At 42.4% G+C, this 23,597-nt stretch overlaps 1 protein-coding gene across 1 annotated transcript in view; it reads left to right on the top strand.

Moving 5' to 3' along the window:
* The window catches only part of LOC126456531 (extracellular serine/threonine protein CG31145-like), an 847,422-nt gene extending 829,255 nt beyond the window's left edge, over positions 1-18,167 (top strand). The window contains exon 4 of the mRNA XM_050092281.1: positions 17,610-18,167. Within this exon, the coding sequence (XP_049948238.1) occupies positions 17,724-18,167 (444 nt within the window). The 5' untranslated portion in view covers positions 17,610-17,723. The remainder of the gene's footprint in view (positions 1-17,609) is intronic.
* Positions 18,168-23,597: the final 5,430 nt, after the last annotated feature.

Genomic DNA, 23,597 nt, shown 5'->3' on the forward strand with positions numbered 1-23,597 from the left:
GTTTGTCCTTCTTCGCAATATTTATCTACAAAGATGTCAGATTTATAAAGTCTGCTTGCTTCATTTTAACGACTGCTTCATATTAACGACTTCTTGCACGATTCTCTAATGACTGTAATCCAGTCATCAGGGGCGTACACAGTGGGGTTTCTGTTCTTAACGTGCTTCTAAATTCGACAGAAATCTCGGTCACAGGCCAATCGTGTGTGCCCAAGTTGTGGAAACCAACGTTCAACGGCTTTAACTCTCCCTTAACCCACTAGTGATCTCTAGTGCAACAATGGCCCTGTTTTTGCCTTGGCCTCTGCAATTATCACTAATAATGTGAAGAATAATGTTTGTTTGAGACTTTTCTATTTCTAGGAATTTTATCAGACAGCTTCCTGTTTCATCAGATACACACTTTGCTTCATCTTCACTCCACACGATCATACGTCCCTTCTCAGACCCACAATCATGAATATCAAAATTATACGTCCACAACTTCCTCTTATAGAATGCAGGGCCAAACGTCAGCCTTGGTGTTGGATCAAAGGTTATTGTAAGATGTTCCTCATGATTTTCCGTAGCTAACTTGGAAAGCTGTGTAATGATATTTTGTCCAGCAGATATTTTGGTATGATGTAAGTGTTGTGGACTGACAAGACAGCCAATCCACAGTGACGGGTAACCGAAAGGCAAGCGCTTAAACTCACGCAGGCTGGCGTGAGGTCTGAAACAGGATACGTAATGAATGCTATAAAGAAAAGTACGTAGCTGCTAGAATACTTAACTTTAATCCACAATTGGTGAACATTGGTCTTGTTACTGTACATGCTTCATTAGATACATAGCAAAGGATAAATGGCGCCTTTCTAGGTCGTAGCAATTGACTTAGCTGAAGGCTATGCTAACTATCGTCTCGGCAAAGGAGAGCGTATTTCTCAGTGAACCATGGCTAGCAACGTCGGCTGTACGACTGGGGCGAGTGCCAGTACGTCTCTATAGACCTGCCGTGTGGCGGCGCTCGGTCTGGATTCACTGATAGTGGCGACACGCGGGTCCGTCGTATACTAGCGGACCGCGGCCGATTTGAAAGCTACCACCTAGCAAATGTGGTGTCTGGCGGTGACACCACAGTAAGTCCCTTTCAATTTTTGATATTCTGATCATGTATTCAGAGTTGGTCAACTGTGCGTTTTTTATTTGAATTTGATATTCATCACATACATGACATGTGTCTGAACGAGACAATTTAATACCAATATTAAAACCGTGGTTAAAAATATCTCGAAATTTCGAAAATTTCACTTCTGGCGCTTTATTTTCTTCACAATATTTCAAATAATGTTCTTGATATAATGAAGAAATCGACATGTCACACACTTTATTAGCGTTTTGTGAGCTGCTGTAATGACTGGCATATTTAGGTATATTATTTATGAAGTTGTGAACAGTCTGAAATGCTTCTGGTGAAGATTTTCCTGATGCATTCTCCTTTTTTCCTCGAAACAAAGAAAATGAATAAAAATGTATTTTAAAGGTAAATGTCCAGGTCAGAGAAATTTAGTGAATTTATGTTTGAATATGATACTTAGAGAAAATCACTGGCAGAATAGAACAAAATTATGGTTTTTGTGGCAAGCAACATTAATCTTTAAATACCTCTTCTGTCTTTTGGGGAAGTGGAATGTCGAACACGCAAGTGTTTTTTTCAGTTCTTAAGACGTCCTTCATTGTTCTGAAGGCCATGCACACTTAAAAATGCTTCTGTGCATAACAAAATATTACAACAATTAACCCTAACCTGGTACAAAAAAGTTACCATTAGCCGTGAAACACCGTGCTTTTCCTATTCTGTGGCAACCTAAAAAAGTAAAATATATTAAAATATACTTAAATACATTAATCAAAATAATAATATTTTATTTATAAAAAGTACTTGATATAACAAATTGATTTCAGATTTTCATTAGTCATAGTTACCTCCTTTGCCCTTGTTTCATCTTAATATTGCCCAGAAGGTTTCACAATTTAAATCCCCCATATTCCAAAAAGAATGGAATATCTGCTCTACACATTTATGAATTTTGCTCCAACACTTGAAATACTTTCATCCAGGACCACGAATTTTAGCACCAACATTTTGTCCTGTTGTATCAGGTATTTACTCTCTGCCAGAATTTCTGCGACGTTTAAAATTTTCCCTTTTCCAGTTACTCATATTTCTTCTTTTTTTCTGCCTGCAGGTTCTTTAGCAGGTGATACTTCGGGAGACCTTCCACATTCATCAACATCCTAAGCCAAACAAAGTGTTCAGAATGAGAAAGACCAAAGCCACTTTAACACATATAACATACCTTACTATATTATGCAATTAATATTAAAATAATTACCAATAATGCAGTAATTAATAAGAGAAGTATAATTTGCTCATGATTAACTCATACGTATTTTAATTAGAGAGTATATAATAGTTATAATTACACAATAATATTTTACTGTAATACAGTCCTAAACCTAAGCGTGTTGAATGTTTACAAAAGTAAGTAGTTTTGACTTTTCATGTCATTTTCGGATGAATATTCATGAAAGAGGCAATAACAGCTTCCTCTGGACGAATGATTTTCTTCAGAACCGGCCATTTCTCTCTCGGAATCTTCTTTTTCTGTTATGCCTGGACTGGACTCGCATTCGGGAGGACGACGGTTCCATCCCGTCTCCGGCCATCCTGATTTAGGTTTTCCGTGATTTCCCTAAATCGCTTCAGGCGAATGCCGGGATGGTTCCTATGAAAGGGCACAGCCGATTTCCTTCCTCATCCTTCCCTCATCCGAGCTTGCGCTCCGTCTCTAACGACCTCGTTGTCCACGGGACGTTAAACATTAATCTCCTCCTCCTCCTGTTATGCCTGGAAATAACCTCTTCTTTGCAAGCGCCATTTTACTATGACTTTGGGTTGTGTCACACACAAAAAAAGACTACTTCCTCACTGTATGAGAACAAGTGTTAACTGCTGCGCCACCTGGTGAGTGAAAGTTTTTCGCAGTAGCTTCCTCTGTTGAATAGAAATTGAACTAACACAAAAGCGTATTTTAAGAAAAGCGAGGCTTTGGACTATGTCATTCTCACCCCTTCATGTGTTATCCCTAGGGAATGATTTCATAAATAAATTATTGAGTGGAAGTTTCCGGAAGAAACTAGTTTCTTCAGTCTTAAATAACTTAGGGCAGAGTTCATGCTTTCTGGAAATGTTGATGAACTAATGGTTCATTAATGACACGGGCTGGGTCTTTCATTTGAGGGTGTTCTCTGCCTATAATCCCAAAAACTAAATACTGCCTACTTTTTCCTGTTTGCGCCTGAGATGATTAGATTTGCCTAAAGAGCCGAAAAGGCCCACCGATAAGATAAAAAATTTTGCAGAACGTTAAGTTTTCTGCCATGTGCTTATAGAGAATATAAATAACGTAAACGTATGATTTACCTAGTTGTGGCGGTAAAGCTACGTTTTTCATCTGCATCAGAATTTCCTGTACTAACGAATAGTTTGCCGTCATGTGGATTTAATATGGACACATTCTTTAATTTACTGTAATCGTAAAACATGTTTAACAGCAAAATTTCAAAATTTAAGCAGCCTGTGGATGTTATATTTTCCGAATGGGTGTATTTGTATGTAAAAGAATGCACTGCCGAAAGGTAACTTCATGTCCCACTTCTCCTACGGAACTTGAGATTCGTCCACGCAAAGAACAAGAGTCCCTAATTTATTGCATTCTTTGCCAGACGTAGTTTTCACCGCCTCTTTAACAACCGAAACCCAAAAGGATAAAGAGCACGTCAGATTCCCGAAGCTACCGTATTCCCACGTCCACGAGTTACTCAGAATATAAAAATTGGTTTCCTAGTCGTTTGTTCGTGTTTCGATCTTTTTTATCTAAGATGCCGTCTCATGATAGAGATGCCCCTCACAGTCAGATCAATACACTTGTTTTTTAACAGACAGTGATGTCAGTTTCTCTGATCCCGTGCCACATGGTTTATGATCCTATGAACGGAGGAGGATCCCCTACTCATTGAGACAGGGAGATCAAATGTAGAATGTTCTTGGTATGTTGCTGGCAGGCCTCAAGGACGCGGATAGTGGAAGGACCAAGTCCACAGAGGATTCTCAACAACAAACTTTATTTACCAGGCGTAGAAATAATGAACACTGGTAATAGCACACAGGCACAATAATATTACAAGTCACTGTGTGTTGAAATAATACATAAAGCAAAAAACGCAGAAAACTTGCAAATCAACAAGCGTTTAATAATATGTACTTTTATTTAAAATAAATAGCAGTAATTTCCTTCCGTAAAAGAGTTTTTTTGGAAACTTGGAATTTATGCTTTAGCTTTTGAAAAACTTAGTTGCAAAATACAGTTTTCTTTTTTTAAAAAGGAGTTTTAAGAAAAGATTTTACAGATGTTCTACTTGTTCAATGCAAATACTTTAGACAAAATAATTTTAAAGAGGATTGACAAGCCCTCCGCGTCCGGAAGGGTTTGAAATCTTTGAAAAGTTTCAACACCAAAGCCATTATTTACAAGCTAGAGTTTTAAATCAGAAAAAAATTCTTAACGGTAGTATATATGCAACAGCTACAGTACTGCTCACATTTAACAGCCTTCCGTAGCTGTAGACCCACTTAAGTTGTACTGGTCACGCTGCAACGCCTGAGGCGCAGCCTAGCCGGTTTAGAAAACAAGTCCCGAGTTCGAGATTCGGTCCGGCACACAGTTTCAATCTGCCAGGAAGTTTCACTTAATGTCTGTCTTATCTAATCTTGACTGTCAATTAAGTTGAATCGTCGAATCAGTATCTTTTTACTCGAGATGCTTGGCCAAGGCTTTTTCTTTGGAATAATGTCACTATTTGTTTATCTTGCAGTAATAATACCATCAGGTGTGAGGTGCATATGGAGTGCTGAAACTACGCTATAAATGGAGACGTGTGTTGGTTCCTAGTACCTGGTTACCTTGATTAACATCCACTCATTGTGGTCTATTCTCGGACTACCCTCGTTCAGAGTATGGTGGCCTATTTTGCTGCGAACACCATATTCAGAGATCAAAACTTCCATTTTCCATTTGAACATGAACAAATGGTTCAAATGGCTCTGAGCACTATGGGACTCAACATCTATGGTCATCAGTCCCCTAGAACTGAGAACTACTTAAACCTAACTAACCTAAGGACATCACACAACACCCAGTCATCGCGAGGCAGAGAAAATCCCTGACCCCGCCGGGAATCGAACCCGGGCGTGGGAAGCGAGAACGCTACCACACGACCACGAGCTGCGGAAGAACAGGAACATGCGTTCATTCCACAACCTTATCTCACTTTGTGCAACGAACTCTATATTTCTGTAGACAGGTTGAAGCCTCTCGTGGTCTTTGACCGAAGTGGTGTCACCTGAACATGATACATCTTAAGTAGTACTTCTGCTTTAAAGATGTCACTCGCCGAGTGGTTTGATGTGGCAGGCCATGATTTCCTCTCTTACGACAATCTTTTCATCTCAGAATGGCACCACAATCAACGTTATGTTATATAATGTAATCTTTGTTTTCCGCTTACAATTTATTAGATCTACAGCTCCTTCCAGTGTGAAAGAAATTTACCTATAGCGTCACAGCCGATATTTGGTACTAAAAGATGTCTTTTAGCGAGGAATTATATGTTTTCTGATTGTAGTCTGCTTCTTATATGCTCCTTTTTTCGTCTGGCATGTAATATTTTTGTATCGACGGTAGCAAAATACCTGTATTTCATCTACTACCTGGTTCCCAGTTTCGATATTAAGTTTGTAAAAAATCCCAATTCCACTGCCTCTTAATACTTCTAATTTTTTTAACATGCCTTCAGTAGATAGTCTGTGCTCAGTAACCTGTTCTCCCAATTGAATAGAGAACGGAACTTACATCAGCAAATGTTAACACTAAAATCCTTTCATCACAATTTTTTAATTCCATTTCTGAATGTTTCTTTTTTTGCTCCATTACTTCCTGAGCGGTAAAGGGCAAAAGTGCTTCCTCGTCTTATGCTCTTTTTATTAGCACTTCTCCCTTGATTTTCCTTTCCTATCGTTCCCGTCTGTTGCTTGTACAACTGTATATTACACCTCCTTCACTATAGCGTATACATATTTTTGTGACGGTTTCAAAACCCTTGCACCACTTTATGCTACGGAGCGATTTTTGTAGGTTGACAAAGTCTGTGAATGTGTCTAGAATTTTCTTAAGTCATGCTCCCTTTGTCAGTCGTAAAATCATAAATGCCTCTCGGGTACCACTCTGATGTGTGGAAATTGGCACAAGATAGTAAAGCATGTCGGGTCACGTCAGACCAATCGGAAGAGATGCTACGCACGCCCCAGCAAATTGACGTCTGGCCATCCACGAGTAACTGTGAGAATTGTGCTGTTGCAGTCAGTCACGGAAAGAAAATCCGATGAACTACATATCGACGCTACTCTCTTCTGGGAACATTTTAGGTCAGGATCGACTGTGATTGTTTTTAACATCAAAAAATTACAGTCATCAGTCACATCCAGTATTTCTTCGCTATGATTTTTGGAGGATTATACATCACTGGGTGGACTTGTGTTATTAATGTTTTTTTCACATTAGAAATTGAAAATTTTAAATCTTGATTCTGAAGTATTTATTTCCACCGCTAAACACAAAAGTCTATTTTTATGTACGTCGTTACGAAATTATAAAACCCACTAGAGACAGTACGTCAGTTGTCAAACAGAATGAAGAGTTACGCAGGGCGTCTCAGAAGAATGGTCAACATTCAGGAATATGACCCTAAAGATCATTCGAAGCAAAAAAGTCACGTCAATATTCAGGGTCATGACCGGAACAATCGTTGAAAGGAAAACAGTCTAGTATACACGTGCTCTAAAATGTGTAACTTGAGAGAAATTTGCACTTGTTCATCTTCATTACGGTGAAATACATTTCTTCTAGTGAACAGCCTGCCGCTGTGGCCGAGCGGTTCTGGGTGCTTCAGACCGGAACCACGTGACTGCTCCGTCGTATGTTCGAATCCTGCCTCGGACATGGATGTGTGTGATGTCCTTATGTTAGTTAGGTTTAAGTAGTTCTAAGTCTAGGGGACTGATAACCTCGGATTTGAACCATTTTTTCTAGTGAACAAGTGGTCATAGTTCTTTCAGTAGACATTTTAAAGCCCATGTTTTCAGACAAAGATTTCTTGTTTTGGTTCATAGTTCCTATTCCCAAAACATTGTAGTGAAATTTTTAAAAACAATGTGGTAACTTTATTGGAGAAAGTCTTTGCTTGAACGAAACTTATATTTTGTCACGTATATGGACTGTATTATTCCTTTTCCATTCGTGAAATTACGCTACAGGGCACGGCTGTGGCTATTCCTATGATGATTATAATAAAGAGAAGAAAATAAATATACAGTTTGATTAACACTTTTACTAAAGTAACAAATACCTACACTTCCTATGCAGAGCAGGACTTTTATAAAACAGATTTATTTTTTAGCGCTTTGCGCCACGATTGATGATGCAGTGGCAGGCGCCCGGATGCTTTGTATTATTTGTCGTATTTATATTCCAGACCATGTCCGTGACTTCTTCTCCGGCGGGCTGTAGTGAGTCAATGGATGAATAAACTCAGTATACTTTGTATTAGCTCGGAGCTATATTTTTCTGTCAAGAAATACACGTAGCATTCAAGCAAACATGCTATCCTGCCGGTAAGAAGAAAACCGACGGTAGAACTACGATCTAAAAGAAAATTGGAGGTGTTTTTGCATATGTTCTCTCCAAAGCGATCTACGTTATCGTTTAGAGGCGCACATACACGTGTACCGTTATCTACGCCATTGTATTAGCGTTGAAGCAACCTTACTGTGACTAATGATAACAAAAGTAATTTAGATCAATATACACTCCTGGAAATGGAAAAAAGAACACATTGACACCGGTGTGTCAGACCCACCATACTTGCTCCGGACACTGCGAGAGGGCTGTACAAGCAATGATCACAAGCACGGCACAGCGGACACACCAGGAACCGCGGTGTTGGCCGTCGAATGGCGCTAGCTGCGCAGCATTTGTGCACCGCCGCCGTCAGTGTCAGCCAGTTTGCCGTGGCATGCGGAGCTCCATCGCAGTCTTTAACACTGGTAGCATGCCGCGACAGCGTGGACGTGAACCGTATGTGCAGTTGACGGACTCTGAGCGAGGGCGTATAGTGGGCATGCGGGAGGCCGGGTGGACGTACCGCCGAATTGATCAACACGTGGGGCGTGAGGTCTCCACAGTACATCGATGTTGTCGCCAGTGGTCGGCGGAAGGTGCACGTGCCCGTCGACCTGGGACCGGACCGCAGCGACGCACGGATGCACGCCAAGACCGTAGGATCCTACGCAGTGCCGTAGGGGACCGCACCGCCACTTCCCAGCAAATTAGGGACACTGTTGCTCCTGGGGTATCGGCGAGGACCATTCGCAACCGTCTCCATGAAGCTGGGCTACGGTCCCGCACACCGTTAGGCCGTCTTCCGCTCACGCCCCAACATCGTGCAGCCCACCTCCAGTGGTGTCGCGACAGGCGTGAATGGAGGGACGAATGGAGACGTGTCGTCTTCAGCGATGAGAGTCGCTTCTGCCTTGGTGCCAATGATGGTCGTATGCGTGTTTGGCGCCGTGCAGGTAAGCGCCACAATCAGGACTGCATACGACCGAGGCACACAGGGCCAACACCCGGCATCATGGTGTGGGGAGCGATCTCCTACACTGGCCGTACACCACTGGTGATCGTCGAGGGGACACTGAATAGTGCACGGTACATCCAAACCGTCATCGAACCCATCGTTCTACCATTCCTAGACCGGCAAGGGAACTTGCTGTTCCAACAGGACAATGCACGTCCGCATGTATCCCGTGCCACCCAACGTGCTCTAGAAGGTATAAGTCAACTACCCTGGCCAGCAAGATCTCCGGATCTGTCCCCCATTGAGCATGTTTGGGACTGGATGAAGCGTCGTCTCACGCGGTCTGCACGTCCAGCACGAACGCTGGTCCAACTGAGGCGCCAGGTGGAAATGGCATGGCAAGCCGTTCCACAGGACTACATCCAGCATCTCTACGATCGTCTCCATGGGAGAATAGCAGCCTGCAGTGCTGCGAAAGGTGGATATACACTGTACTAGTGCCGACATTGTGCATGGTCTGTTGCCTGTGTCTATGTGCCTGTGGTTCTGTCAGTGTGATCATGTGATGTATCTGACCCCAGGTATGTGTCAATAAAGTTTCCCCTTCCTGGGACAATGAATTCACGGTGTTCTTATTTCAATTTCCACGAGTGTATATGAAAAAATTCTGATCTCATTTCCCTCCCTATTTATTTACTCTATTACAACAGGGAAAGCAAACAATTTGCCCTAGAAGAGAGTGGTTTCGAAATATCGAAAATGAAGAAGTGCCCATACATTTTAAGGTATGCATTTTAGAGCCCATGTGTGCTAGACTGTTTTGCTTCGAACGATTGTTCCGGTCATGTCCCTGAAATTTAACCTTACGTCCTGGAACACTCTGTAGACGCTGTCCGACCAAAAAGTTCCGAGACTGATTTTATTCCTGGTTTATAAGCGACGTCAGCGCAGTAACTACGTTGGCAACTTGAACGAAGAACTGTAGACAAAGTAAATTCATAATATTAAGTGGTAGACATGCAACCGTAGTGTGTGGACGCTGTTGTGTTACAATTCGCAATGTAGCAGCAACTCTAAAGTGTTCAAGATGTTCTCAAAAATGTTCTTAAGAAAAGAAAAGTGTGTACAAAGTTTATCCCGTACACCCTCACTCACGAACAAAAACAACGACGCGTAGACGCCTTCAGCGGGTTGAATGAAACGTCAAACACAGACAATCCTATTCTGGAAAAAAGTCATCACATGTGACGAGACTTGATGTTGCCATTACCACGCTATCACAAAACGACGAAGTGCAGAAATTGACGAGAAGGATTAACGTTTAACGACATAACCGACATTCAAACCAGTGTGTCGCTCGAGTTGAACAACATCCGAACGAAGAACTATTCTTACAGTTTCGCATGGTTGTATGAACGTTCTCTGCGATGTACTCTAGCGGATTGAGACTACGTAGGACACCTGAAGCTTTAAGACCATCATCTTAGCTTTTCTCTGCTTTTTTTTCTATCAGTCCATTCTAGTCACGGTTTTGGCGTGACCTATATGCCACCAGATCTTTTCAGTTCATCTTGTTTTGTATTTCTCTATGTTTCCTCTCCATAAAATATTTATTAATACGTCTCTATCAATAATGATGATAAAGCGAGACAATTAATCTCATCTAATTTCGTTCACGGTTCAGGTACTGCAGCTAGTGATTACCGATGGTCATGAAGCAAAGTGCTTTGTCAAACGTAAGTAAACATTCTACTTTTCACGCCTGGTTTTTGACCACGTAGTAAACATTTATGTCTTGCATTTTCCTTTATTGTCCATAATTTTGGCTAATGACTCAGACTGTCTTATCGACTAACATACAATTGTCTTACTTCCACCTTCTGTTTCCTCTTGTAAGAAAGAGCTGCATCGCCTGTCGACGCAAGGTCTTTCTCTAAATTCGAAACGGGGAAACTAGCCTCACATAAGGTGATAGCAATATCAAAAGTGTATTGTAGCAGGCCGTTTTTGACCATTTTCTGCTACCTGCTTTAACTTTGTATCTCGCTTATTTCTAGCTAGCTGTTGGTAGTTGCAAGTTTCACAATGTGGAAAATATTATAAAGTCCCCAAAATATTACAAAGCCCCCGTCGTGTTTTTCTCTCTGTATGTGAAGACTAATCTCAGGAACTATTGTTGGGATTTTGATACGATTTTCACTTACAGGAAGATTTGTGAAGATAGTGTATTACCACTATGATAAACAAATTGATCGTCTGTAGACAGTTGATGCTACCTGTGCGAAACCATGGCGGCTCGCTAGTATGAAAATATTACTAAGAATCCATTTGCTCGACCACATAAATATCCAGTAGTGGTTCAACTAAGAAGTCCGTTTTGTCAATACCAAATTATGACTTTACATTTACAGACACCTTCTCTTCTTTCTAAAATCCAAGCCGTAACTCTGCAGTCACAACCCCATCCCTTCAGCAGTCTTCTTCGTCACGTATAAAGAAAATCGCATCTCAATGATCACATTGCAAACAGCGACTCGATTTTAATTCACCGTTCAACAGATTTTGTCCGCCCATTTTAGGCTTCATATCGTAATTACTGTCTTGCTCTAATTCCATTGAGTGAGGTCGGTTTTGTAATCTCCACTCACAGTTTCACTAATATATCTCCTTTCCGAACTGGACAACTTTTGATTTGTTTTAAATAGCTGCAAAAAATAATTCTCTAAATCATAACGGATGATTTGGATAGAAGCGAAAAAAGCTGTAGAGATAAACATTATAGTTTTCCTTGTTTGTCATTATGTCAAATAATTTGGCATTGCATCTCCAGTTACAGATTTAAAAGATATTAATTTTTGCCTTTTAGATAATAGTATTGTCGCTAGGTACGGCCTTGAACACCGTAAATTTACAAGGAAGACCTGCATTTCTGTCAGCAGCTTTAACTTCTCTTTAGTTAATATTAGGCTCGTCATTCCAAGTAGGAATATTACAACATTCCGAAAAACAAGAATGAAACGCCTCAGAAAGTTCCTGACAGAATATATACATATATATATATATATTTATTTATTTCGCGCCAGTTGCATAAGAGTGGCGCTAGTAGCGCCACTGTAAGGATGCAAATTATGTTTGCTTTAAATACACGCTGTAACAGTTGCGAGCGTTAGTTACCTTTGAGACTGGATGTGGTGAGTTGATGTTAGCCAAGAGTGCCTTTAAGGCGACAAAGACGCCGTTATCAACACCTCACTGAGTTTGAATGGAGTCGTGTAGTTGGGCTACGAGAAGCGGTTGTTCCTTCAGCGATATTGCAGAAAGACTTGACAGGAATGTAGCCACTGTACATGATTGCTGGCGTTGATGGTAGCGAGAACGTACTGTTGCAAGAAGACAGGGCTCCGGACGGCCCCGTCGCACTACCAGGAGGGAACATAAAATACATTAGTAAGAGATGGCACTGATCCCCATGCTACACAAAACAGGTTAGAACAGTGTTGCACAAGCAACAACAAAAGCATGCAAAATTTTAGAACGCAAAATCCTCAAGATTGAGATAGTTTTACAGAGGTTCGAAATTTAGCGCGAACTTCAATACGAGATGCCTTTAATACTTTCCACAACGAAAATCTGTCTCTAAATCTGGCAGAAATCCCAAAGAGGTTATGGCCTTATGTGAAGTACACCAGCGGAAAAACGTAATCAATAGCTTTTATGCAATAACAATAGTGATATTATTGATACCAGCGCCACTAAAGCAGAGTTACTATACACGGTTTACCGAAATTCCTTTGTAAAGAAATACGAAGAAAGTATTCCAGGATTCAAATCAAGAACAATTGGCAACGTAACAGAAGTACGTATCCCTGGTGTAGCGAAGCATCTTGAAACACTTAGTAAAGGCAAGGCTTCCGGTCCAGAACGTGTACCAGGCAGGTTCCTTCCAGAGTATGTTGATACAATAGCTCCATACGTAGCAGTCATACACAACTGCTCGCTCGTAGAAAGATTCGTACCTAGAGACTAGAAAGTTGCACAAGTCACACCTACATCCAAGAAAGGAAATAGGAGTCATCCGCTGAATTGCAGACCTATGTCATTAATGTCGATTTGTAGTAAGATTTCGAAACATGTACTGTGGTCAACCATTATGAATCACCTCGAAGATTACGATTTATTGACAAATAAACAGCATATATTCAGAAAATATCGTTCTTGTGAAACACAACTAGCTCTTTACTCTCACAAAGTAATGAGTGATATCGACAGGAAACGCCAAACTGACCCATATTTTCAGGTTTCCAGAAGGCTTACGACACCGTTCCTCACAAGCGATTTCTAATTAAATTGCATGTCTATGGAGTATCGCCTCAGCTGGGTGACTGAATTCGTGATTTCCTGTCAGGAAGATCACAGTTCGTAATAAATGACGTAAAGTGATCGAGTAAAACAGAAGTAATATCTGGCATTCCGCAAGGAAGTATCACAGCCATCTGTTGTTCCTGATCTACATAAACGATTTATAATGAGACAATCTGAGCAGTCTTGTTAGACTTTTTGCAGACGATGATGTCATTTACCGTGATGTAATGTAATCAGCTGATCAAAAAGGAATTGTAAAATGATTTAGACATGCCTGTATGGTGCAGAAAGTGGCAGTTGATTCTAAATAATGAAAAATGTGAAGTCATCCACATGAGCACTAAAAGGAATTCGATAAATTTCAGTTACACGATAAATCACGCAAGGCTGTAAAGTCAACTAAATACTTAGGGATTACAATCATTAATATCTTAAATCGGAACGATCACATAGATAATAGTATGGGAAAATTAAACCGAAGTCTGTGATTTGTCGACGGAACACTTCTAAATGTAACAGATCCAGTAAAAAGACCGCTCAACTACGCTTGTTCACCTCTTCTGGAGTACTGCTGTGTGGTGTGGGATTCGCATCAGTGAGGATTGACGGGTATCGAAGAAGCTCAAATAATGGCTGCCTGTATTATGACGAAACATGGGAGAGAGCGCCACGGATACGATAGACGAATTGCGGTGACAGTCATTAAAACAAAGGCGTTCTTCGCTGTAGCAGGACCTTCTCATGAAGTTTCGGTCACAAATTTTCTCCTCGAAGTATGAAAATGTTTGTTGTTGGCGCCCACCTACATAGGGAGAAATGACCATTGTATTAAAATAAGAGAAATGAGACCTCGCACGGAAAGATTTAAGTGTTCGTTTTTCCCGCGGGCAGTTTGAGGAAGGAACTGTAAAAAAAAAAAAATGTTCAAATATGTGTGAAATCTTATGAGACTTAACTGCTAAGGTCATCAGTGCCTAAGCTTACACACCACTTAACCTAAATTATCCTAATGCAAACGCACACACCCATGCCCAAGGGAGGACTCGAACCTCCGCCGGGATCAGCCGCACAGTACAAGACTGCAGTACCCGTAGACCGCTCGACTAATCCCGCGCGGCGAAGGAACTGTAGGGAAGTAGTTTAGACGTGGTTCGATAAACCCTCTGCCAGTCTCTTAATTGTGAATTGCAGAGTACTCCCTTAGATGTAGATGTTGATGTAGACCATCATCCTGGCAGAGAAGAGCAAGCAGGTGAAGATGAGATGGGAGGTATGATGCAGCGAGAAGAATTTGACAGAGCACTACAAGACGGAAGTGGAAATAAGGCCCTTAGAATAGACGACATTCCCTCGGAATTTATAAGTTTGCTACGTGAGCAACCGCAGCTTCATATATGCAGTTTCTGCTATGACTTACTAGCTGCGTCTGCACACTATGTTACCATTTCTTCATCGCAGGAAAGATAGCTGTTTTTCCAAGTACTATCAGGAGCACACCCATGGGTACAAGTAAGAAAGTCTGTAAAGTGATGACCAGTAATTATCTAATATTGTTGGTGGGTCTTTCAACACCCATTGCATTTGATGATCCAAGGATATGTTCCTTATAGAACGTCTGGAGACCGTATTGGCTTTGTGAATTAACGTTATCTAGCCAAATTTAATCGGAAGGTACGATTCATTATCACGGAACGTGCCGTACCTTGATTGCAGAATAAACGAGCTTTTACCACAAAAATTTTAAAAAAATTGAGTATCCTTCAGAATTATTTACATCCTTGGGAGACAGCTATATTTTCATAAAAATATAGCTAACGTAGTAACCAAAAAACTGATTACTTTGAATGAAACTAGACATGTTTGGTCGAAATGAGACAATCAGTCCCGAAAGACGGCATAACTATCATATTAAGTATAAAACTGCATCTGTGGAAGAGAGATATATTTAAAAAAAAGTGTAAGAACCTGTAAGAGATACACGATTAAAACATATAACACGGTGACTGGCAAAGAGAGAGAAGGCTCTCAACGTTTTACAGAGCCCCATAGCGACATTTGCGATAGAATGAAAACGATGATTCACTTTATCACATGAATGGTAAAAAGATTTACATAACCAAATACAATCGCTTGCCACAGGAGTGCTTGATAATTTACAACTGTCATTGACTATCAAAGCATCACTTGATGCACTAATTAACAAACTGTTCTCTTGAAATACAATGTTCAACATTTACAAAAGTACATTTTTACCTGAGACTTCAATAACTCTTTAGTACTACTCGATGGTGTTGACAGCTCCAGTTGAGTGAAATGACGGTCATAGGTACAGATCATAAGGATCAGCACACAAGGCTGTGCAGTGGCAGGGTTAGCCCAGAAACAGCAACATCATTCACAGTTTACATTATGCCAATTTATTTTTACAAGTTTAACCAGTAAGTGCATGGACAAAACTAAACAAATTTCTTCGTGTATGCAGTACTCGAATGAAATGCTGATTACACAGTAAACATTTTGTAGTTAAGAAAAATACATCACAATACTCCCTAAAACAGATGCTCGTAAGAATTTCAAGAAATTTTAGTTTTAAGAAAATATACACCTAGGCTTACTAAGCCATCTGTCAGTAACAATTTATCTTTTCGAAACAATTTGAATAATATCTGCAGTTTTTGAGAAATGCGCGCCTGGTGCTCATCAAACTGTATCAATAACTTTCAAATTAACAGTTGTAATTAATAAATGTGAGCCGTCGCACTCACGAAGTAAGTAAACTAAAGGGAGATGACTGCTCTCAGCTGCAGCGGCACATTAAATGGAATCAGCGGCGACGATTGTGAATGTGTACCGGACTGGGATTCGAAACCGGGATCTCTCGCTTACTAGGCAGGTGCGGTAATTACTGCGCCATCCGGGACACAGCGTTACGCAGCTGCACCGACTATCTCGGTAAGCCTCACGACCGATCCACACTCCCACCGAGCACCACCTACCCTTGTCCATTATAGTCCTGTTCGCTACTTAGAGATTTCCACAGGAAGTCGGACTTAGCTGTTCATTCGCACTCCCAGGCAAGATTATACGTCATATTACTGAAACCCTTGCTGTAGGTTTCTTCTCCAACGCTTCGGACAGTCAGGAGCAGATCGTCTTCAGGTGAGCTAGTTTTTGCCTGATGACGGGGGAGCGGAAATAGGGTAACAGTGTCAAATAGTACCTCATTTAATACGAACGATGCTTCTTTCAGCAATTCCATTCTTACACGTTGAAACTAAGTCTTTAATTTTTTTTTAATCATTAAACACTGGCTAACAGACAAAGACAACTCAAACTTAACCTATTCATTTATTACCAACAATATGCAAGCGCAACGGAATCTGGCTGCTATACATTGACAACATGACTTCCAATCATCAACACAAAAGAATGACCCAGAATTGCGAGAGATCCCAAGAATAATACAAATCCAAAACATATGAAATCAAAAAAATAATGAAACTAACCATAATTTTGTTAATTGCGTAGACTCATTTCAGTCACGAGTCCCCGTAGTGCAAGCCCCATTCTTTTCTATAAGTCACTTACCTCACAGAAAATCTTCATAACACGAACTACAGCAAGTAACAACAACGGCAGCTAAATAAAAAGATTCTAACTACTAGACACTGTAACTACTAGGAAGCATATGCTTAGCGGAAAGACAGAGTTTGTCGAAGAGAAAACAATGTATTTAGAAAACTGTACCTTATTCATGTGACATCCAGTTCAAAAATTATGTAGTTGTCAATAATTCCACTACTCAGGTTAGTTAGGTTTAATTAGTTCTAAGTTCTAGGCGACTGCTGACCTCAGAGCCATTTGAGCCAGACTTCCCTATCCACTCGCTAACTACCATTCCGTTGCACCACAGAATCTCTTGGCGACGGAGCAGAGCGCTGTCAGCCATATTATCACAGTCTATAGCGCTGCCAACATGTGGCCGAGCGGTTCTGGGCGCTTCAGTCCGGAACCGCGCGCTTGCTACGGTCGCAGGTTCAAATCCTGCCTCGGGCATGGATGTGTGTGATGTCCTTAGGTTAGTTAGCTTTAAGTAGTTCAAATGGCTCTGAGTACTATGGGTCTCAACTGCTGAGGTCATAAGACCCCCGAACGTAGAACTACTTAAACCTAACTAAGGACATCACACACACCCATGCCCGAGGCAGGATTCGAACCTGCGACCGTAGCGGTCGCGCGGTTCCAGACTGTAGCGCCTAGAACCGCACGGCCACTCTGGCCGGCCTTTAAGTAGTTCTAAGTTCTAGGGGACTGATGACCTCAGATGTTAAGTCCCATAGTGCTCAGAGCCATTTGAACCGTTTTGAGCTGCCAACATACAAACAGGTTACTTATAGCGTCACTAACATACGATGACCATAGTGTAATTGAGAAGACTGCTGACATGACGAAAAATTGCAGTTTCGGTGCAAACTGTCCCCACCTGAGAGCGTTCCTTGGTTTCAATGTTGCAGCACCAGAGCAAAGCGAGCCCTAGCGCGCAGCATCTACAGCAACAGCACACGCTGACGCAGCGGCGCGGTCATCAGCAGCATGCGCATGGCAGCTGGCGGGCGCGCTGGTCGGGCATGAAGCTGAAGGAACGCGTGCTGCTGGGCGTGAGCGCGGCCACGGTGCTGGCGACGCTGCTGCTCGTGGTGGACCTGCAGCTGGAGCTGGGCGTGTCGGGCCGCCACCTGCTGCCCAGCCACGGCCGCCACCGCCTCGCGCCGCACGCCAACACCTTCCGGCACCGCGTGCTGCAGCGCGCGCCCGCCAACGGCTCCGAGCGAGAGGCCTCCAACAGCTCCGAGGCGGCCGCGCGCACTGCCGCCGTCGCCGTCGGCATCGGCCGCGCCCCCACCGAAGGCCCGCACGACGAGTTCAGCGACCTCGTCGACTACGTCGCCAACAACGGCGATGTCGGCGTCGTCGAGTCGTCGGCGGCGCGCCTCTCCGCCGCCGCCGCGGAGCTGTTCGGCGCGCGCCGCAACCCCACCATGGCCGAGCTGGTCGACTTCCCCGACAGGTGAGTACCGTGTCCAAAACTCCTTACGAATTCCCCGACAGACAAGACCGACAGACAGACAGATAGTTCATTCAGTTTTATGTGGAAACAGCCAAAGTTGCTAGAACCAGTTTTTTATTTTATTTATGTCTAGCTTTTGGGTTACCTGAACCCATTTTCAAATCACCCTGAGACAAGGAAAATTAAAACTACAAACTGTTAAAAAGTTAGAGCACGTTACAGGATACAGAGCATATTGTACCACGATATAAACACTGACGAGACAAAGCGTTAGATTACCTGCTTGATACCTTGTTTGTCCGTCTGTGGGACGAAATACATCACTCATTCTGCGTATCAGGAATCCGACAATTTGTTGATAGGTTTCTGGCATTAGATGTGATAGGTTTGGAGAGATATGTAGCATTAGATCATTCCACTTGGGGCCTGTGGAACGTACATTAGCTTATTTGTTTTAGTTGTAAATATTTGTCATGTATTATTGTTCTTCTGACTCTTCTACATCCTGGAGGATCCCCTCACTACGGATCAATTGGGATGAAAGAAAATCGAATCTAATCTAATCTAATCTTAGATGTATACGCACACGCCATGCCATTCGCGTAAATAGCACGCTGAAGATTTGCGTACGCGGAGGTGGCGTCCGACAGCGACCCAAATCGGTTTCGTAGGATTTACATCAGGCGAATCTCGTCGCCGACACATCAACTTCGCTATAATGGCCCTCAAACCACTGTAGCACGACTCCGAGACAAGGACAATGATAGCGCTGAATGCTGACGTAGCTATTGGGGAAGCTATCAAGCATGAATGGATGTAGGTGGTTCGCAGCTGTCAACGTGACTTCGATTACTGCCATAGGTTCCAATCAAGCGCAGAAGAATGTCTCCCACAGCATAATATTGGTCCCACCAGCCTGCATCCGTGAGCGTTTGGAATGTCCGTTCACGTCGATGAAGGCGTTATGGAGACAACCGTCGATCCAGTGTAGCAAAACTGTGATTCACCCGAAGAGCCTACACATTTCCACTGGTTGACGGTCCAATCTCGATGGTCTCATGCCACTGCAATAGTAACCGACGATGTCGTTGGATCAAAACGTGAACACGTAGGGGTGATCTGCTGTGAAACTCCTTGTTCAACAACGTACCATGAATGGTGTGCTCCAAAACTGTGACATCTACGTCATTTTACAGTGCAGACTAGCATCTGAACCCCATGTTCTCTGAAGAGTCGTGGACGTCCAACCACTTAGCGCCTAGTGGTGGTTTCACTGTTCTATCTCTTTCCGTAGACGCTCACGACAGTAGCACGTGAGCCCGCATCTCGTGGTCGTGCGGTAGCGTTCTCGCTTCCCACGCCCGGGTTCCCGGGTTCGATTCCCGGCGGGGTCAGGGATTTTCTCTGCCTCGTGATGGCTGGGTGTTGTGTGCTGTCCTTAGCTTAGTTAGGTTTAAGTAGTTCTAAGTTCTAGGGGACTGATGACCATAGATGTTAAGTCCCATAGTGCTCAGAGCCATTTGAACCAGTAGCACGTGAACATTCGACCAACTTCGGCGTTCTCGAGATACTCTTTCACAGGCTCTGCGTAAGAATAATCTGCCCTTTGTCAAAGTCGCTTATGTCAATGTATTTCCCCAATATCAGCCCATATCTTCGCTAGGATGATCCCCCATCCGTCTCTGCTAAGGTTACATACTTTTGTTAACAAGTCACATGTCCGCAAAGCCACCAGGCCACCAGGCGGCATCCAACGTCTCGGTGGGCAGTAGTCATAATGTTTTGGCTGATTAGTTTACACCACACAGATAAAACACTATTTTCTCTAATAGCCTGAAAACCACGTCTAGAGTGTACATACAAGAGGAAACCTCACGCTGGAAATCCAGTAATTCATTCCTTTTCAAAGTTCTATGGTTTCCAAAGTATTACAAGTATCGTTCACACACGCATAGAGCTGTAAAATCGCCAAGTTTGCTTTGTGTCCACCAGTTAGCGTTACTAGTGGAGTGACTTGGCAGAAAGGCGACAAAACAAGACCAGAATTTTTGTGTGACGGAATATGCAAGATGTTCATCTCTTACAAAAGTGTAGCGTCCATTCAGAAGGAGTAATGGGGGAAAAAAGCGGCAATGTAAACCGAGCGTTCTGCTTTGGTATCTGCTATTTAGGGACTTCGTATCCGGGTACGGGAAGTATGAGCGTAACCTCTGTAGAATCTTCTGGTTTAACACACTAGTAACCGGTATGCATACGTTTTATAACACCGCACATAAGAAAGAAAATTTATGATGCTCATACCTCGAGTTCTGCTGGTTCTAAAAAGTAGGGTCATGTGGTTTGGATAGCCCTTAGGCTAAAGATTATCTGCATACGCAACAGAACGATCGTCTTAGTGTCATTATCCTACAGGGTCAAATTATGAGTATTACACAATTCCTCCTGCTTAGGCAAATGGAGCAAATCGGTTTATTCTTTTTGCATTTGACGTGGTCCACGATGGATCCGCTGCGACCTGTGGAACCACCAAAAAAGTGTTTATCACATTTTCTCCATCAACAGCCGATAAAAACCAAGCCGAGGGTTCCAAGAAGGCTGTGCCTAGCAAATAGCTGAAATTTTTACAATGTGTTCCTAAGATCCCGATCTCAAATAGCCTTGAAAATTTTCTTCAAATCATTGTCCGCTTCTGAGCGTTTCTGAGATACAGACGGTCTAAGTTACCCTAGTTGTACATGTAAAAGAACGTGCGTAAAATGCGGTGTGAGGGGAAAACGTATTTTATAAAGTGACGTCGCCCGAAGAAATATTCTGTAAAGTGTCTTCGTTATCGTCAGAGGGGTTCCGGGAATCCTAAGTTGTAGTACTGGAGCACAACCTTTTTTCCCCCCTACTTAAAATCCGGTCTGATGTGTAAAATTAGTTATGCATTATTTCAGAATCACGTAAATAAATTATATAAATGTTACTGACCAGTAAATTTCTTTTCATATGAGCTATATGCCCTGTTGCCGCAGGGAAAAGGAGGGGACCAGCGGAAAAATGATACTATAGGAGCACAAAAAATGCAAAGCTGTCCCTGTTTAGTTAAAAGACTCTCACTGAGAAGTTGGATACCAGCTGCCTAATCTATCTTTCTCAGCACTTTTAAAAATGTCAAAACTTGCAGTATGCAAATATCTTTATGCCTTTTTACGCTGAGAGAGAAGAAAGAGTGTACCATGAATGTTGCTGTACTTCTGCCTGGTCGGTTTCAATAACAAAATCTCCTCAACCTCTATATCAATTTACGTAGATAAATATATCTAACTGCGCCATTACATTACCCTGCACACAGAATAATGTGTTCAGGTCAGGTGATGTTATTATTACAACCTAGACAATATTTATGCATGTGAGAAACAGAACATAATTCTACAGTGGCTCGCAAGAGATACATTAAGAACGTAAGCCATAGTTTACACAACAAAACTGGAAAATGAACAAATTATTGTAAATATAAATATCAGTTCGCATATGTTTATAAAAAAAACTTTTCAGCACTATCTATTTTGTGGACTGAAAACCGTCTTGCCGCACCAGATCCCCGAATGCAATTGAAAGGTTTTCTCTTAGTTATATGCCACGTCAGAGTGTAGCTGCTAAGTTCACACTGTCAATCTAGGAGGCAGAATTGTACATGCACAAATCGACACTAGCAAAACTAAGTGGGTGTGCTCTATTGTCAAAAGAAAAAGAAGGAAGACTGAGGTTTAACGCGTTATTAACAAGGAGACAGTTAAGGACGAAGCACAAGTTCTGATAAGGAAATGATGGAGGAATTTAGGCGCGCTGTTTTCAAAAGAACTATCATGGCAATCGCTGTAACCAGTTTACAGAAACTAAGGTAAACCTAAGACAGGATTTCCGGGCAACGAACTGAGCCCCACCACTTCCAAACCAGAGTAGAGTTTCCTGAAACTGTGCTCAAACCTTGCTCGGTTCTTCTCAAAAGCGGATTTCATCGACTGCTGTCACATACAACTGTTGTACGGAAGGCCACGCATGTCTTAAAAGTCGATAGCGTGGGAGCGTGGAGTATCTTGCCGTCAGGACGCCACTTCAACCTACCGCAGCTTATTGTACGCCACTTGCAGTCGCTGAGTCCTCTATTCAGCAATAACTGCCGGCGTCAACACAATGATAATGCCGTGCGTAACGATGGCGGTACAGTGGAATCATCTGCCACGGCGCAAGCCTGCTTCACGGGCTGGTGACAACAAGCTCTGTATGACGTCCAGGTATTTGTCCTGAGTCCAGATGGTAATTTCTGATATCTTTCTAAGGGGTTTGATTGCGTAGCTCATGCTATTCCCTTAGAAAAAAACGATTTTTGGAACTGGTGACCTTAGAAACGATTGGTTTGAATCATACTTAACAAAGAAAATACAAGACGTGTGCTGAATAATTCAAACAATGTTGGAAAGAGAGAAAATTTTTGTGACTGGGCCGAAATCACGAAGAGACACCCACAGGGCTCAGTTTAGGTTCCACTCCTGTTCCTTATATACTGGTGTGATGATACCTTATACCATCTTCCTTTATACAGTATCTTCAGAAATTTACCTTATGCTTTTTTTTTAACATGATTCATTTTCTTTCAACTTTCTTATATCTGAATGTGACTAAATTTAAGTGCCCCCAGTGTTTCACCGTATGTCCCCGTATGCACGTCATAGCAGAACGGAGAAATACAACGGCAAACCGCGTCGTAAGTCCTCTGCCCAGGACGGCATGCGGGATTTCCACACGTGCCCCTATCACACATTTCCTGTGTTTCCATTTTGTATCTCGGAAATTTTCTTATATTCTGTAAATATTCTGCCCCTAACGTTTCCTAATAGTCAGAGTTCAGCTTCCTCTGGTCATTGGCACACTGTGCGCCGTCCTTTGTTCTGCCCCGAGTATCCGTTCCCTGGAGTCCTCTCTCAACGCGCTCAGCCGCCGCCTTAGGTGGCACAAACATCCGCCTGTGTACAGACTACTGTAAACTGTTTGAGTAGGACACTCTTAATATTTGCTTGCGCTGCTGTTATGTGCCGCTATTGTTGCGTCTCTGTCTCGCAGCCAGCCAGCACTTCTGAGAAACTTCGACGTCCATTTCAAACCCTTAATCACAAGACTGGCGGAGACTTCCACGGTCGAACTCGTAACGACGGTCTCCTAAGACATACATGACCAATTTTTTTAACGACATAGTCCGTTGTGAGTTTTTCTTGATCGCTGTTGTGCTGGAGCTCTCAAATGACTGCCATAGTTATTCACTATCAGAAGGGTATCTTTCTCCACCCATCAAGGGGAATGTTCACTATACAGCTATAATGCAGCGATTATAAGGGACACGAAGGCAATATCATAGCAAGGCAAGAGAAGAATTTGACAGAGCATTGAAAGA

This window comes from Schistocerca serialis, chromosome 2 (assembly GCF_023864345.2).
Source record: "Schistocerca serialis cubense isolate TAMUIC-IGC-003099 chromosome 2, iqSchSeri2.2, whole genome shotgun sequence".
NCBI classification, from domain to species: Eukaryota; Metazoa; Arthropoda; class Insecta; order Orthoptera; family Acrididae; genus Schistocerca; species Schistocerca serialis.